The sequence below is a fragment of the Paramormyrops kingsleyae genome, chromosome 19 (genome assembly GCF_048594095.1).
Source record: "Paramormyrops kingsleyae isolate MSU_618 chromosome 19, PKINGS_0.4, whole genome shotgun sequence".
NCBI classification, from domain to species: domain Eukaryota; kingdom Metazoa; phylum Chordata; class Actinopteri; order Osteoglossiformes; family Mormyridae; genus Paramormyrops; species Paramormyrops kingsleyae.
The window spans coordinates 14,810,394-14,825,055 of record NC_132815.1 but is presented as its reverse complement, the minus strand read 5'-3'; the positions used below and the strand labels follow the sequence as shown (position 1 = coordinate 14,825,055).

Below are 14,662 nucleotides of genomic sequence, written 5' to 3'. Positions count from 1 at the left end.
AAGTGCTTCCTTAAATCCAGTTTGAAATGTTCTCCCGCTAATTTCCACCTATGGCCACGAGTTCTTGTATTTGAACTAATGCTGAAGTAACTATTCGGTTGAACAGCATCCAAACCTTTTAGAATCTTATAGACCTGGATCATGTCCCCCCTCAGTCTCCTTTGCTTGAGGCTGAACAGATTTAGCTCAAATAACCTTTCCTCGTATGACATTCCTCTAAGACCAGGAATCATTCTTGTGGCCCTACGCTGCACCTTTTCTAAGGCCGCTATGTCCTTTTTAAGATATGGTGACCAAACCTGTACACAATATTCTAGGTGAGGTCTCACCAAGGAATTGTATAATCTTAGCATTACCTCCCTTGACTTAAACTCCACACACCTGGAGATATACCCCAACATCCTATTGGCCTTTTTTATTGCTTCCCCGCACTGGCGAGAATGAGACATGGAAGCATCAACATACACACCAAGGTCTTTCTCATAATCAGCTACCTTTATTTCAGTAGGTCCCATAAAATACCTGTACTTTATATTTCTGCTCCCTACATGGAGTACCTTACATTTGTCTATGTTAAATTTCATCTGCCAGGTGTCAGCCCAGTCACTAATTAAATTAAGATCCCGCTGTAGCTGCTGAGCCGCTAGTTCAGTATCTGCTACACCACCCACCTTGGTGTCATCTGCAAATTTCACCAGTTTACTGTATATATTGGTGTCTATATCATTTATGTAAATAAGGAACATAAGTGGTCCTAAAATTGAACCCTGCGGTACCCCACTATGAACGCAGGCCCACTGTGATATTGTACCTCTAATAACTACTCGCTGCTTCCTATCCGTTAACCAGTTATCAATCCAAGTCGCTACAGTTCCTAAAATACCTGTCGCTTTGAGTTTAAGTGAGAGCCTCTTGTGGGGAACAACATCAAAAGCCTTATGGAAATCTAAATAGATGACATCATAGGCCTTCTTATCATCAACTTCCTGAGTAGCTTCCTCAAAAAACTCCAACAGATTTGTTAAACAGGATCTACCTCTCCTAAATCCATGCTGGCTATCCCTCAAAATGTTATTTGAGTCCAGGTAATCTACCATTTTCTCTTTGATTATAGCCTCCATAACTTTACCAGTTATACAAGTTAGACTGATTGGCCTATAGTTTGACAAATTACTTCTATCCCCTTTTTTGAAAATGGGCGTTATGTTGGCATGCTTCCAATCAGAAGGTACCACACCTTCAGATAAGGATTTTTGAAACAGTAATGTTAAGGGTTGGCAAATAATATCCCTCATCTCTTTTAACACTATAGGTAAGATGCCATCAGGGCCCTGTGATTTATTTATTTTGAGCTTAGCTAGGCTTTGCAAAACATCAGCTTCAGTTATATATATATTAGTTATAGACGATGTTGGATTAGTAATAAGAACTGGTAAGTTACTAGTGTCCTCAACAGTGAATACCCGTGCAAAACTATCATTGAACTCATTTACAATGTCAATGTCGTTTTCAATTATAAGACCCTTACTATCCTGCAGATTAGTGATTTCAGCTTTTAGAGCTCTTTTAGAGTTAAAATACTGGAAGAAACTTTTAACGTCATCCTTAGCCTCCAATGTGATCTTCCTTTCGACATTCCTTTTAGCTCGTCTAATGTCATTTTTTAATTCAGCCTGTAGATTTAGATACTCTTGCTTTATTATGTCATCATCAGTTATTTTCCATCTCTGGAACAAAGCCCTTTTCCTCCTTACTTTATACTTTATGTCCCTATTAAACCACCTAGGTTGCAATTTCCTTGATTTATTCTTGCTAGAAACAGGTATGAAGTCCTCTTGTACTTGCAATAATGTGCTTTTAAAAAATCCCCATGCCTCTTCAACAGTTTTGTTAATTAACTCCATCCAGTTCACAGTTTCTAGTTTTAATCTCATACAATTGAAGTTAGCCTTCCTAACATTATATATTTTATACAAGGTTGTGCGTGTTGTGGCTTCACAAATGCTTTGCTAATCATCCTGAGATGTATCTTATGCATCATCCTGCCCTCTAGGTCTGAGTATTATTCTTGTACTCAGGAATAATTTATTCCCAGCAGTAATATGTCAAATGTGAAATACACAATTCCACTCCATCTATACAGTATATCCTCACTTTTTCTTTTCAGGCTCACCGGGAGTCCAGAGCCTATCCCAGAAGTTATGTACACAAGGCAGGGAATGACCTAGGATGGGACGTCAGCCTATCACAGGGCACACGCACACATATGGGCAATGTGTTAACTCCAGTTCACCTAAGCATATTATTGGGGGGAAACCAGAGTACCCAGAGGAAAACCCAGGACAACATGGGGCGAACATGCAAACTCCACACATGGAATTATGGTGGAGACCCAAACACTGGTCCCAGAGGTATGCAGCAAGTGCTAACCACTCTGCCACCCTACAATCCCAATTACCAATCGTCATTTATCAACCACTGCCACTTTGACTTCAGCACCTTGTTATCCCGCTTATGTGTTATTGTATATTCTATGTATATTGCATATTGCATATAGGCCGATGAGCTGAAACCACCCCCATGTGAAGCAAATGATGTTGACACAGTGCAGTGCTGAGTTGAATAAGGTGCGGCAGCTTTACAGATTTCAGTCTCAACACTGGATAGCCTTTTCAGCCAACAGCATAACCTAGACCAATGTTTCCCAACCCAATCCTCGGGACCCTCAGGCAGTCCATGTTTTTGCTCCCTCCCAGCTCCACCACATTTTTGCTTCAGGTGCTGGAAGGGAGCAAAAACACAGACTGTCTGGGGGGTCCTCAGGATTGCGTTGGGGATCACTGACCTACACAACTGCAGGCACTACATTTAACTGGAGAAGCAGCTGGACGCTGCCTCCAAAGCCACCTGTAGTGTGGGTGAGACAAGCATATGAGCAGGAGGCTCCTTTCACATTGTCCAGGAAGGAACAGCTACATTCTCATTAGTTTAGTTCTGCACTAGTATGCAATAGCTGAGGGTCATTAGCATAAAACCTCGAATTACACTTCACACTTCATAAAGCAGAAATGCACAGTAGTCAGCTTAAGTTCTGGGGCCAGAGGCCTCATATTCTCCAACTGTTTTCTCAACTCTACATAGTGACTTTCTCAGAAACTCAGATGAAAGGAGAGCAGCTTTAAACCTAATTTTCTCCTAGTCCTTTCCTTCTTGAGGTGCTCGCGACACTGCATGGGTCTTTTTCAAAACCCTGAATGCTTTATTGAAAATATGCATACATAACACTTCTCCTACACAACATTACAAAAAAACAATACAATCACTTTTGGAATAACACATTAATGCAAAGAGATCCTGGAACCCGGGCCGGTACCATTTGCACATCCCAGACCATCCGACCCGGCACACTGCAGCACAGTTGTGTTTAAGGACCATCAAAGTAAGGAATCAGCTGAGAGCTCCTGCCCCTCTTGAACTGTGAACTGCCTTCAAGGTCCATGGGCAGAGGAGGGGGGACAGGAGAGTGACTGCGAGTACCGAGGGTTCTTTGTGTAGGATATGCATTAAGTGTTTGCACTCTTGGTTCCACTAGTTGCCTCAGTCACACAGGGATCCAAAGGCAGGCCACTCCAACCCAAAGGGCTAACAGTGTTTCTGGCTTTTTCTCTACAACATTGTGTAGTCCATCTTTCCCACAGTCCTATTGGGTACGTGTACAGATCTCTCCCTCTCTCTCTCTCTCTCACACACACACACACACAAACACATACACTCACAAAGGGGGTGATGCAAAAAAATAAGAATGAGAACCGATGGAAGGTTATATTTTAATATAATGAAGAAGGTCCAACAAAAAATGAACAAAAACAGTCAAAAAAAACAAAAACAAAAACCATAAAACAGACAGAAAAGCAGTCTTTTGAAACATTTAATATCAGTCCATAGCAAATAGTCATTACATATGGAAAACAAAGTAAAGAAAGTTGTATACGATACTGCCACCACTGCTGCAGGGTATTGGGGGGGGGGGGGGGGGGGTTGGAGCCTGCATTCAAACACACGAGAACTGCCCCTCCCACTTCAGCGGCATCCACCTACGGACATGCATGACCACGGGCTTCTTTAGATCCCGTCAATGAGGACGTCGAACCACCACTTTCACAGATGCTCACAGGGCGAGAACATGGCTGGTGTTCATGCAGGATGTATGTTCCTCCACTACCCACACCCCCCCAACCAGAGTCCCTCCCACTCCAGCAACCCTGCTCAACTGTCATCTGCAACGAAAGAGTCCCCTCGGATGGCGAAGAATGAAAACAAAAACGGGAGAAAGCCTTTGTTTAAAAAAATCTATACAAAGTGGGGCCTTCAGGTAACTAGGATTCGGTTAAAAGTCTCGTAGTTTAAAATCCTCTTAAAGTGAGGTGAAAGAACGACATGATCCGTCACTAGTGAGAACGGTGCCAGGAGCATGGAGGTCTAAGGGGCTAGCGGGGGCAGTCTGAGTAGCAACACTGCAGCCACGACTCTGAACTCCACCGCAAATAAAGAACCAGGCAAGTGAAAAGCAACAAACGGCAGAATGGGGTGTGGGGGGGGTGGGCTTGGACAGGGCAGGGCCGAGGTCGTCGTCTGGGGGCGTGACGGTAGAGGGTGAGCAGGGGAGGAGGGTGAGAGTGTGTGTGTGTTTGAGGTGATAAATCGCTTCTTTTCAAAGCAACTCCAACACTAACACTTACTGTATCCAAATGCTGTTAAACAGTAAATAAAACCATAATAATGCTAGAATTATAAAATACAAACAAGCTTTGCTCTTTGTTTTCATGTGGACTGTGTTGTTAAACTTAACTGCTTAGTAAGAAGAAAACACAAAACCCAGTGCCCCCCGCCCCCCCCCACACACAGCTATGAGAGAATGAAACGTGGTGGTGCCCTGCGGAGCTGGGCGAGGGCTGCGTCTGGCTGCATCTGGCTGGGCCGCGCTCAGCCCTCGCTATTTCCCATTCGCTTGAAAAGGACTCCGGGGATTCATCCGACATCCAGAGCCGGGTTAGAAATGCAACTCTTTTTTCTGGGTTCGTTTTTCTCTCTTTTCGTACTTTTTCATGTTTTGTTATGTATCATTTTAGAGCAGTCTTCCTGTCCAAATCACCATCAACTATACATGCTACTGCAGTTTTCTAGAGAGGGGGAGAGAGAGAGGGAGAAAGAGGGAGAGAGATTATTCATGGCCTTGTCTGTTGCTCTGCTGCCTGAAACTGGGAGTAGATCCTCAAAAGCCCTAAAAAAGCAGAGGCTTTAATCCACTAGTGCATGCACACACACGCCCAGATGTGTCAAATGAACGCAGGAGGGGATGGTGTGGCCGCTTACCGTTGAAAGTCTCCAAGTCTTGCGTGTCGAAGGGGTCCGGACCCCACACCCTGACGGTGCCGTCATCTGAGGCACTGGCCATGAGGCCGGGCAGCACTGGGTTCCAGCTCACACAGTTCACCGTGCGGGTGTGTCCACTCAGCTCGGCTATGGGTAGCTCGCTGCGCTTGTGCCAGATGTAGACCTTGTGGTCTGGGGAGGGGACACACACATGGAGCTGAGGCTAACAGCGTGACAGTGAACACACCCCCAGGTGACGCACATGAGCTGTGCCTGTGGCCTTGTGCTCACCACACTGTAGGGCCTGTCATCAGAAATACTTACACCAGAACTAGTCGTCTTGGTGGAAAACTTTTAATATAGAGTGATTTCATGTGGCGGAGGCTGGGGGCAGGAACCCATCCTGGCTGACGATGTGAAACGTAAGCAAAGCGTCCCCTCAACGCGCCGAAAGCTACGCTCTGGGACTATCTGCAAAGCAGCGGTATTCGGCTTTTGGCGAATCGCACATCAGCGTGGCTCACTCAGGTGGGGGGCGTGTTTCACAGGGCGGCGGGCACCACTGCTGAGGGACCGTGCTCATGTCACCGAACCACCGAGGTCATCGCCCAGCAACTGAAGTGTCATAAAGGACCTTAATCCAATTATTCCACACACATTACTGTCATCTGTCATGCATCTGCCAGACATGAACATTTTAGCCAATTCCCTTTGAATAATTCATATTTTATCAAGTACGGTTATCGTTTAGATCCATTTCTACTTACAATCCATTCCAGGAAGTGAAGGTGAGTTTACTAAAGGCAGGATTTTGATTTTGAAGCTGGTTCTGCTCTGAGGGCCAGAGAGAGCGGTATGGGAGCGGGAGAGGGGGCCAGGCAGAGAGCCAGACCTGCGCTCCCTACAAATCCAAGCCACAGTAAGCAGATTGCGTGCCCACCCACCCCCATCCCGCTTAATCCCCAGCAGACGGCTCACAAAGGCCCCATAGGAACCTGCCTTCACTCCCGCTGGCGATGAAGTCTTCATTGTGGCCCCCAAAGCAGGAGTGGATGGTGTAGAATCCCTGCGTCACGCCTTGGTACTTTCTGACCAGGACGCGGTCCTGCAGGTCCCACAGGTGAACTCCCTGTGGCGGGGTGGAGGGGGGCAGTGAGAGCAGCACGCAGCACAGCCCTCAGACCCCCAGCCCCAACCCCCTACCTCCCAGACCCACCGCCACCTTACCTGAGTTGCTACATTTAACAAAGCTAATCGTCCGTTCTTTGAAACGGTGAAAGACATTATGGGATGGTCCTCCTGGATGCTGTGGATACAGAAGCGTGACGATCAGCTCCCAGGGCAACGGTAAATAAAACCGCCAACCGGCTATCCAATCAGACCACGGCGCCTGCTCACATGTTCCTGTCTGTCAGGTCCTCGAAGTTGTATCCACGGATACGCTGGTGTGTGTCAGAAGCCAGGACCGTCCTCCCGTCTCCGAGACACCAGAGACACTGGACACGGACACCCTCCCACGAGTCCAGCAAGTTCCCGTCCAAATCCTACCGTGCGGCCAAAAAATGGGAGGGCTCAGTCCTTTCTTACAGGGACGGATGGAGGGGACTGAGCTAGACGTCACTTACACACTGGTAGAACTGGCCTCTCTGGCCACCTGTGACGTAGCGCTTGCCATCTGGGTTCCAGGCCACGCTGGTTAGGCTGTCCTCGTGAGACTGACTCATCTTTGTCCTCAGCTCACCGGTCTGGGTGGCAAGAGGGACGGACCTTGTTTAGCCAGCTGAGCTCGCCGTTAAAAAGTGAGATGTGCCTGTAAGGTCGTACTATGACATGCTGTATGTCTCCCGTACCTGTACGTTCCAGAGCCACAGCTCAGAGCAGTCATCCGGACCACAGGCGATCAGGTAGGTATCGTCCGGGCTCCAGGCCAGGTAGGAGACACCATAGGCATGCCCTTCAAGGGTCTTCAGCAACTTCAACTGGTGGGTTTCCTGTTTACCGACATAGGCATCACACACCAGGGTACTACTGCACTCAGAGATACAGCCTCATTCATAATATTCTGGATTATCATTAAAGCCACATTTAAAACATAACAATGTACAAACTGTAAGGCGGCCCAGTTTGAGGGTCCAACAGATTTTTTGAACCACCTGTATATTCCTGAAAACCAATATTTACCGACCCACAAACTGGCACTTACTGGGTCAACCTGCCATATAATAACTGTGGTGTCTTTGGATCCTGTGGCCAACTTGGTACCGTCGTTAGAGAACTTGCAGAACCACACCTCATTGCAGTGCTCTGTCAGAATCTGCTGGGTGGAGCAGGGGAACTGTTTCCTGTGTGGAGGGAAGAGAGGGCGGTGAGCAGGGCTAGGGCTGCCCCAGGCTGGCTGGGCGGGTGGGCGGATGCCAGGGAGGCACGGCTGGGCGCACCGACTGCAGACGTGGTCCAGCAGCAGAGATACGGAGTCCAGGTTGCTGTCCAGCTTGGTGTTGTGGTAGAGACAGCGGTCGCGCTGGAGCTCCACCGCCTGTCGCAGCAGAGTCTGCAGTCTGCGGGGGGGCAGCATCACGGTCGGGGGCAGGTAGGCTGTGTGACGACACACAGCGCCGACGGGTGAGCGGGGAACGTGCACGCTCACAGAGTGCTCAAATTGTGCTCCCCCCAAAGGGAGGCCTCGGACAGGGCCGAGGGTCGTTCCTCGTGTCCTCCAGCGCTAATGGCAGCCGGGCCATCCCAGGAGCTCCTTCTGAGAACATATCAGGATCCCCAGCAGGCCCTAGATGTGTGATGACATGGACCCACTGGACCGTCCATCACAGAGGCCTGTCCTGAGATCCACATGTAATGGACGTGGCCAGAGTGAAAACAAGACCCAAGAGGGATTTAAAAAGGCCTCACTGGCTGGCCAAATGGTACCACCGCACTCCCAGGCAGACGGGGGAAGGGTGAATGCCAACGGGCAGGTTAGCCAGAGGGAGCCGGTCAGCTCCGCAGCCATCAAAAAATGCGAAGAGCCCCGTGGGCCGATTCATTAGTGGATTTCCAAGTGTTTCTGTTCCCTTCCAGCTCCTATCTAGCAGGGAGCTTGGAGGGAGCAAAAACATGGACCAACTGTGGGTCCCGAGGGCCAGATTGGGAAACACTGCATTAGGTACAAGCCGGGTGGAGGCTCAGAAGGAGGCGGCAACGCGCACTCACTCTGCAGCTTGTCCAGCAGCTTGCAGCGGGAGGTTGCTCCCTTGCCCTCCCACTCAGCCTTGGCACGCAGGTCCTCCGCGTGGCTACACATCAGGTACCTGGGAAGGCAAACATGATGTTGTCGTGAGCAACACCGATCTCCGGCCAATCACACGACAGCATGGCCGCTTCACACCCAATCAGGCTTGGCGAAAGGTGGCCAGGGCTTAATTCTAATACATGTGTGAATGAAACACAAGCAGGCACTACTATTTGTACAAATATATCCCCATGTGTTTTTACCAGTTCATATTAATGGGGCTAATCAATCAATCCATCCATCCACCCACCCACCTGCTACATTCATTGTTAGACTATTAAGGACCACATGAGCCTGATTAAGGTAGGGTCAGAATGAAAACATTCGGAGTGGGGGGGCGGTGTTGTGACAGGAACAGGACTGAGAACCACTGATCTGATGCAAGTGCATCCATGGACACATTGTCAATCCACAGAAGGAACCCAGACACATGTTATGGGTGCTTTCAGCTAACCTGCACATTTTCGGACTATAGGAGCAGACAGTCACAGGGCAGAGGGTACAGACTGCATTCTGGAGCATCACCCCTACTTATATTTACTATTCATTTATATGTTCTACTCTTTATTCCATCTCATGCTGCTTCTGACTGTAAGCAGACAGTCCACAATGCACAGCATGTGAAAATTTTCATGTGTATTAACCTTGAAATGATGTCATGTGATACATGTTATACTAGGGTTCACCCACCAAGACAAATTCCTGGTGTGTTTGACATACTTGGCCAATAAAGATCTTCCTGATTCTGAGGTGCTAGGCAACGGCAGCAGTAACCGGGGAGACAGGGTGTGCCAGGCATGAGTGGGGGGGGGGGGGGCTGACGTACCCGCTGAGCACGTGGATGCGGTCGGTGTTGTACTTCAGTGGCGTCAGCTCCCCCCGCAGCACCTGCAGGGCCTCCAGCACCTTCCCATCCTCCAGGTACTCCAGGTACTTCTGCTGCAGCAGCAGGAACTTCATGCGCTGCGGAGGAGCAGAACATGGACTCCAGTAAAGGTCGGTACACGGGGATCCACCGCAACATCGCAGACGCACTCGCCGCCACACGCAAGCAAAAATATGTCAAGAATGTGGATATATATCCTGAAGGATGCTGGTTGAAGTCCCAGAAGGGCCCAGTCATTGAACCCAAGGATATCCAGCTTGATATATTTCCCTGGGAAAATACGCAGCCCTACTGAAGGCTAAAAGTCAGTGAGGTCGAATAAAAGGGGCTTGCAGGATAACTGAGTGATGGGCAGACAGGAGCTATAACTCCCTAATCAGATTACTAATTAGAGGATTGATTGTCTGAATAGTCTTAACACCAGGGCTTGAACAGCTGACCTAAAGGTGATCAAATGGCTTGATCACAAGTGACATGAAAATGGAACGGACTCCTGGGGTGCCCTCTAGTGGGCACACCTCAACCCCACCCTGCTGCCTGTCACTGCGGCCCACCCGCTGTCACAAAGCTCCACGTACCAGCACGGCCCATACCACATGACTTTTAATCAGCCACACACCACCTTAAAGGGGAGGAAAATGAGATTCATGGCTTCAGCTGATATATGCGCTAGTGAATAGGTCTCTCTTTATCTTACGGCTGCAGTCCCTGCATCAGGGATGGGTTAACAGTCTAATAGACATTCCGGGCCATATGAAGCAAGTGTAACACTGACCCGTCCCGCTAAAAGCCAGCAGAACCGGCGTTTGGGCTGTCCGGAGGATTCCCGACTTACCACGATGGCGTTGGGTGAAAGCATCAGCGCCTTGAGCTCACTCAGGTCGTGCTCGGCCTGCGCACAGAACGGGAGTAGAGGCAGGTCAGTGTTTCCAGCCGGCCGCTCAGAGTACACGCAGCCTGGCCGGCCACAATTGATTTCAGAGTATTGACAGAGGCTGTGTTTTTCCAGCCGTGTATTTTAAAAACACACAGAAGTGCAAACACACAAGCACACACAAGGGCATGACAAACACACTGCATGGAACATGAAACTTCTGTCAGCTTGTGAAAAACAGCCAGAGTTCAGCGGATATGGGTGAACACACAGGGTCTGCACGTCAGGCTTTTCCTAGTGTGCAGGGAATTTGTGAAGGCCTAGAAAGCAGCACAGCTTGCACGTATCACTGCTGTGGGGCTACAGGCCTTGAGCGCAGTGTCGTGAATGGGCTTTCCCAGTAGTGTCTAGACCCAAGGCCATGTTGGGCCACTTTCCTTCCTTGTCATGGCAAACCTTCCTCCCTTTCCTGAGGTCTGGAGGATCGGCTTATCATCAGACCAGGAGCTATGCCAGGCCTGAGTCTATGGGAAAGTTCTTTCTGTATCATCTCAGAGATGATGTAATCCACTCAGGCTTGGTATCTGCCCCGAGCAAATTGTTTACCTTCACTCACAATGCCTTGACCGTGGTAAATGTGCATGTGGGCCCTATTTGAACAGTGCGAGACTTATGCTTTTGCTTGTACTCTAGTGATTGTTAATCCAATTATTCTTATGAAATATTCTTTCATATACAAAGCGAGACTGCTTAAATGTCTGCAGCACTAGCCACTGTTGACTATCTACACACACATCTGATTTGGCAGACAATTTTGAGAAAGTAACTTAATAGCAAGAGAAATTTTATAAACACTTTAATATGGACAATGCCATATGATACATACTGATCCATCCCCCCCCCCCACTTGAAGCTTTATTCCGTCTTATTTAAAGTTCTTAATATAGATGAAATAGTCTCCTGGGTCTTTAAAGAGTGGAGCCCACACAAACTTTACAGCTTCCAGAAGTATTCATCACATACTGTGCCGGTTCACATGGATATGGGGGTGACTAAGGACTTCCCTTTCCCACACTCCCCTCATCTGCTGAGGAATGCCTGAAGCACTTCAGTGAAATTCACTCTAACGACAGACCTGCATTGCATGGCTTCTTCGACCTCCCAAGAAGGCCTCCCCTAACGCAGTCACCATCCATGGTGCTCCAGTCAAATTTAGACATAGGGCAGCTGCAGGTGTAGCTAGACCTCATTTTTGGAGTTTCTGTCATTCCGTTTAGGGGGGGGATTGGGGAGTGAAAAACTTGGAACACAATAGGGTTGGGGGCCCAAAACGACATGCTTTCATTGGGCCCAAAATCTCGAATGGCACCCCTGCCGGTAGCCATGCAGTCCTAAAAAAAAAAGAAAGCTATAGAGTATGGTCCTAGATGAGCCACACGTCATGTTTCAATGCTCTGATTGGACATCTGGGTTATTCTGACACCTGTAAATATGAGGGGGCGTGACAGAGGCAGCCAGCATACTGCACCAGGACCGAGGAACTAGAGGAGGTTGTGTGACCGATTTGCAGCCCTTCTAGAGTGGCCGTGCCCTGCAGGTATGGCACTGATGACAGCAGAATAAAAACCTCAGGACAGCTGAACAATATTGTCCTGTGAGTCCATGTAGCAAGTAACCGGGCCAGCTACCATGAGCCTGCAGCTAACACACCCAACTACATGTTCAGTTATATAGCAACAACTGTGTGTAAAATGTTGTTTTCCGGAATGAATTTTGTAATATGAAATACTTAGCTCGTAGGCTCGCAGAATCAAAATCTTTTATTGAGTGAAAATGTCTTTCAGTAAAGTGCACACCATTCCCAGAGACTATCAGGACACAGAGAGATGTTGTGTATCAAGAGCTTCGCCCTCTGCAAGCTGGTGACTGTCAAGCTCTACATGCCGCTCTACCCAGCTTGGTCATTACAGCCAACTGAAAAGTATGTGGGGGGGTTTAAACGTTTTAGTGGTATCGACTTTCTGTAAAGCAGACTCCAACTAATAGTCTGGTAGTTTTTAAATCATGTTTAAATTCACATATATTAAATGTTAAGCTGTTTCTTTAACAGGATCACAGTTTCACCACATCAGAACAACAATGAGCTTTTTAAACCATGCTATGTCACTAAGATAAACCTAAGAGACCCTCTTAAAAGGCACCTCTTTACATGGGCACGGTGGCTTTTGACGGCTCCACCCCAGGCTGCCATCTTAAGGGCTCTGGCCCGACCACAGAAAGCGTCATCCTTGGGCATCTTTACCTAAACAGCTAAAATAAAACTCAGCTGTTTATTACTTTACCATACGCTGCTGTATCAATCGTCCAAGTGGTAATGTGTGTCAGTGCAGTAACCAAAACGATGGAGATCCACCATTTTATTAATAGTCCATGAGCCCCTGACAAGACAGGGCTTCTTTAAAAGCAGCTGATCAGTAAAATGTTCCAGGCATTAAACTCAGACTGCATACACTGATCAGGGAGTCCATTCCCACCTTATCCCACTCGCCATCCATCACGTGGTTCCGGAACTTGGTGGCTGCGGGATGCTCCAGTCTGCATCCTGACTCCTGCATCAACAGGTCCACAGTCTGACTGCAAACATTAAAAAAGGAAAGGTTTGAAATAGCACCACACCCTCTCTTAACGTGCAACAGCTTAGCCTGACAGTTGGTGCACCGTTAACTGGGGGAGGGGGGGAATCCCAGCACAATGACATCATCGCAAAGGGCTGAAGTGACGCAGGGGGTTTTCAGTGACCCCTTCAACAAGAACCCTCTCCGAACTCGGTGCCGGGCGCCTTATCGCCGTCCAGGGCAGCCATAACTACGCCAACATTTGTAATGCAAGCAGCTACTCGTTCAGCCGCCATGATCGGGGGTAGTCTGTTGTACCTTCAGGCCTGCTCGTTAATCGCGATGTGGCCTCCGGGAGGATGTTGTTAAAGCGAAAGGCGAAGGCTGAGCAGGACTGCCACCGCACTGTTTGTGCGCCCCGGCTCGGGGGACGATAGTCGAACCCCCTGTGCTGTGGGCCCTCCGATACGGGAGGGACCCCTGGTTGTCAAAACACACACACAAACGCAGAGAAAGCGGTCATGGGTGACCACTGGAAATCAGTCCGATTATCTGCTCACTGCCGCCCGTGAAAATCGATTCGCGACAGGCTCTTTAATAAGCCCTCTGCGGCCTGCGGGTGAGCAGTGGCGGCGGGTGTCGAGTGGCTCTGTCTCCCGGGGACCTGTTCCCCATGCCCTTGTGTCCGCTAGGCCTGTCAGCGGACCTAGCCGGTCCGAAGCTAGCCATCCTCGGGCTACTTCGCGGCGTGTCTCCCTCACAAACTTACTTGAGCCCCAGTCCGTGGAGGTGCTGTCCGATCAGCCGGATGACATCCTCCTCCGACTGGGAGAGCCGCTTCTTCTTTTTCGTAGAAGATCCGACCTCCGTGCCGGAGACCGAGGCGCTGGAGGCGGCGGCGGCCCCGGAAGGCGCTCCGGCCAGGGCCCCATTGTTGGTGCCAACGGTGCCCCCGGTACCGGTGCTGGAAATGAGCCCGTTGGAGTGCGACCCGCCGTTCTGGGCGCTGCTCAAGCAGGGGAGCTCCGGGTCCTGCCCCTGTCCAGCCCCGTTCGCCTGCATCATATTACCGCTAAGGCTACCAACGGCGCTTCTGTTAACGTGGATGGCAGCGGCCGCCGAAGGAGTCGCAAGTCCCAGTACAACTGCAGAAAGGCCCGCTGTCCCCGTCGCAGCCCCGGGCTCTCCTGCTCCCTCCGCCGCCGAGGCTCGGTGCTTCTTCCGCGGGGGCGGCGACGCTCCGCCGGTGTCCGAGTCGGAGGAGGAGGAAGCGGAGGCCAGAGTTTCCTCGCCGAGAGCGGCCGTGGTTAGAAGCCGATGATGCCCGGGGCTTGGAAAGGGGGTGTCAGGTCCCGGGATTGAAAGCCCTCAGCCCGGCTGAAAACGCGACGCCACTTCGTTTTTGTTGTTGTTTCTTCTAAAACAGCTGCAGCCCGCTAATGGAGTCCAGACGCGTTTACGTCACCGGAAATGCCTGCGCTGCCCACTTCCGGTTGGCTTTACATAATCCATAGGTGGCGCATGTAAACATACTTTGCATATTGATTTCAAATATGGATGAGTTCATTGAATTTGGTTTTTATAACTTTCTGTCAACGTCCTGCGTTATTTTTTATTCTTGTGTTCAG

General features: G+C 49.3%; 1 protein-coding gene across 1 annotated transcript; it reads right to left on the bottom strand.

The window, feature by feature from the left end:
- Positions 1 to 3,238: 3,238 nt before the first annotated feature.
- On the bottom strand, positions 3,239 to 14,397 carry LOC111851543 (WD repeat-containing protein 26). The gene is made up of 14 exons (XM_023826569.2): positions 13,804 to 14,397; positions 12,954 to 13,053; positions 10,381 to 10,437; positions 9,486 to 9,622; positions 8,581 to 8,678; positions 7,812 to 7,968; positions 7,577 to 7,715; positions 7,224 to 7,364; positions 6,999 to 7,118; positions 6,772 to 6,917; positions 6,601 to 6,679; positions 6,373 to 6,502; positions 5,374 to 5,565; positions 3,239 to 5,180 (listed from the first exon to the last, which is right to left on the bottom strand). The coding sequence occupies exons 1-14, from the start codon at positions 14,097 to 14,099 to the stop codon at positions 5,155 to 5,157; spliced, it is 1,818 nt and encodes a 605-aa protein (XP_023682337.2). The 5' UTR covers positions 14,100 to 14,397; the 3' UTR covers positions 3,239 to 5,154.
- Between the last annotated feature and the right edge of the window lie 265 nt (positions 14,398 to 14,662).

Excerpts from the sequence above, each read along its gene's own strand:
- LOC111851543 (XM_023826569.2), bottom strand. The coding sequence starts at position 14,099 with ATGATGCAGGCGAACGGGGCTGGACAGGGGCAGGACCCGGAGCTCCCC. Across the intron at positions 9,623-10,380 it reads TTTCACCCAACGCCATCGTG|CGCATGAAGTTCCTGCTGCT; the intron begins GTAAGTCGGGAA and ends GCTCCTCCGCAG. Across the intron at positions 8,679-9,485 it reads CGCATCCACGTGCTCAGCGG|GTACCTGATGTGTAGCCACG; the intron begins GTACGTCAGCCC and ends TTGCCTTCCCAG.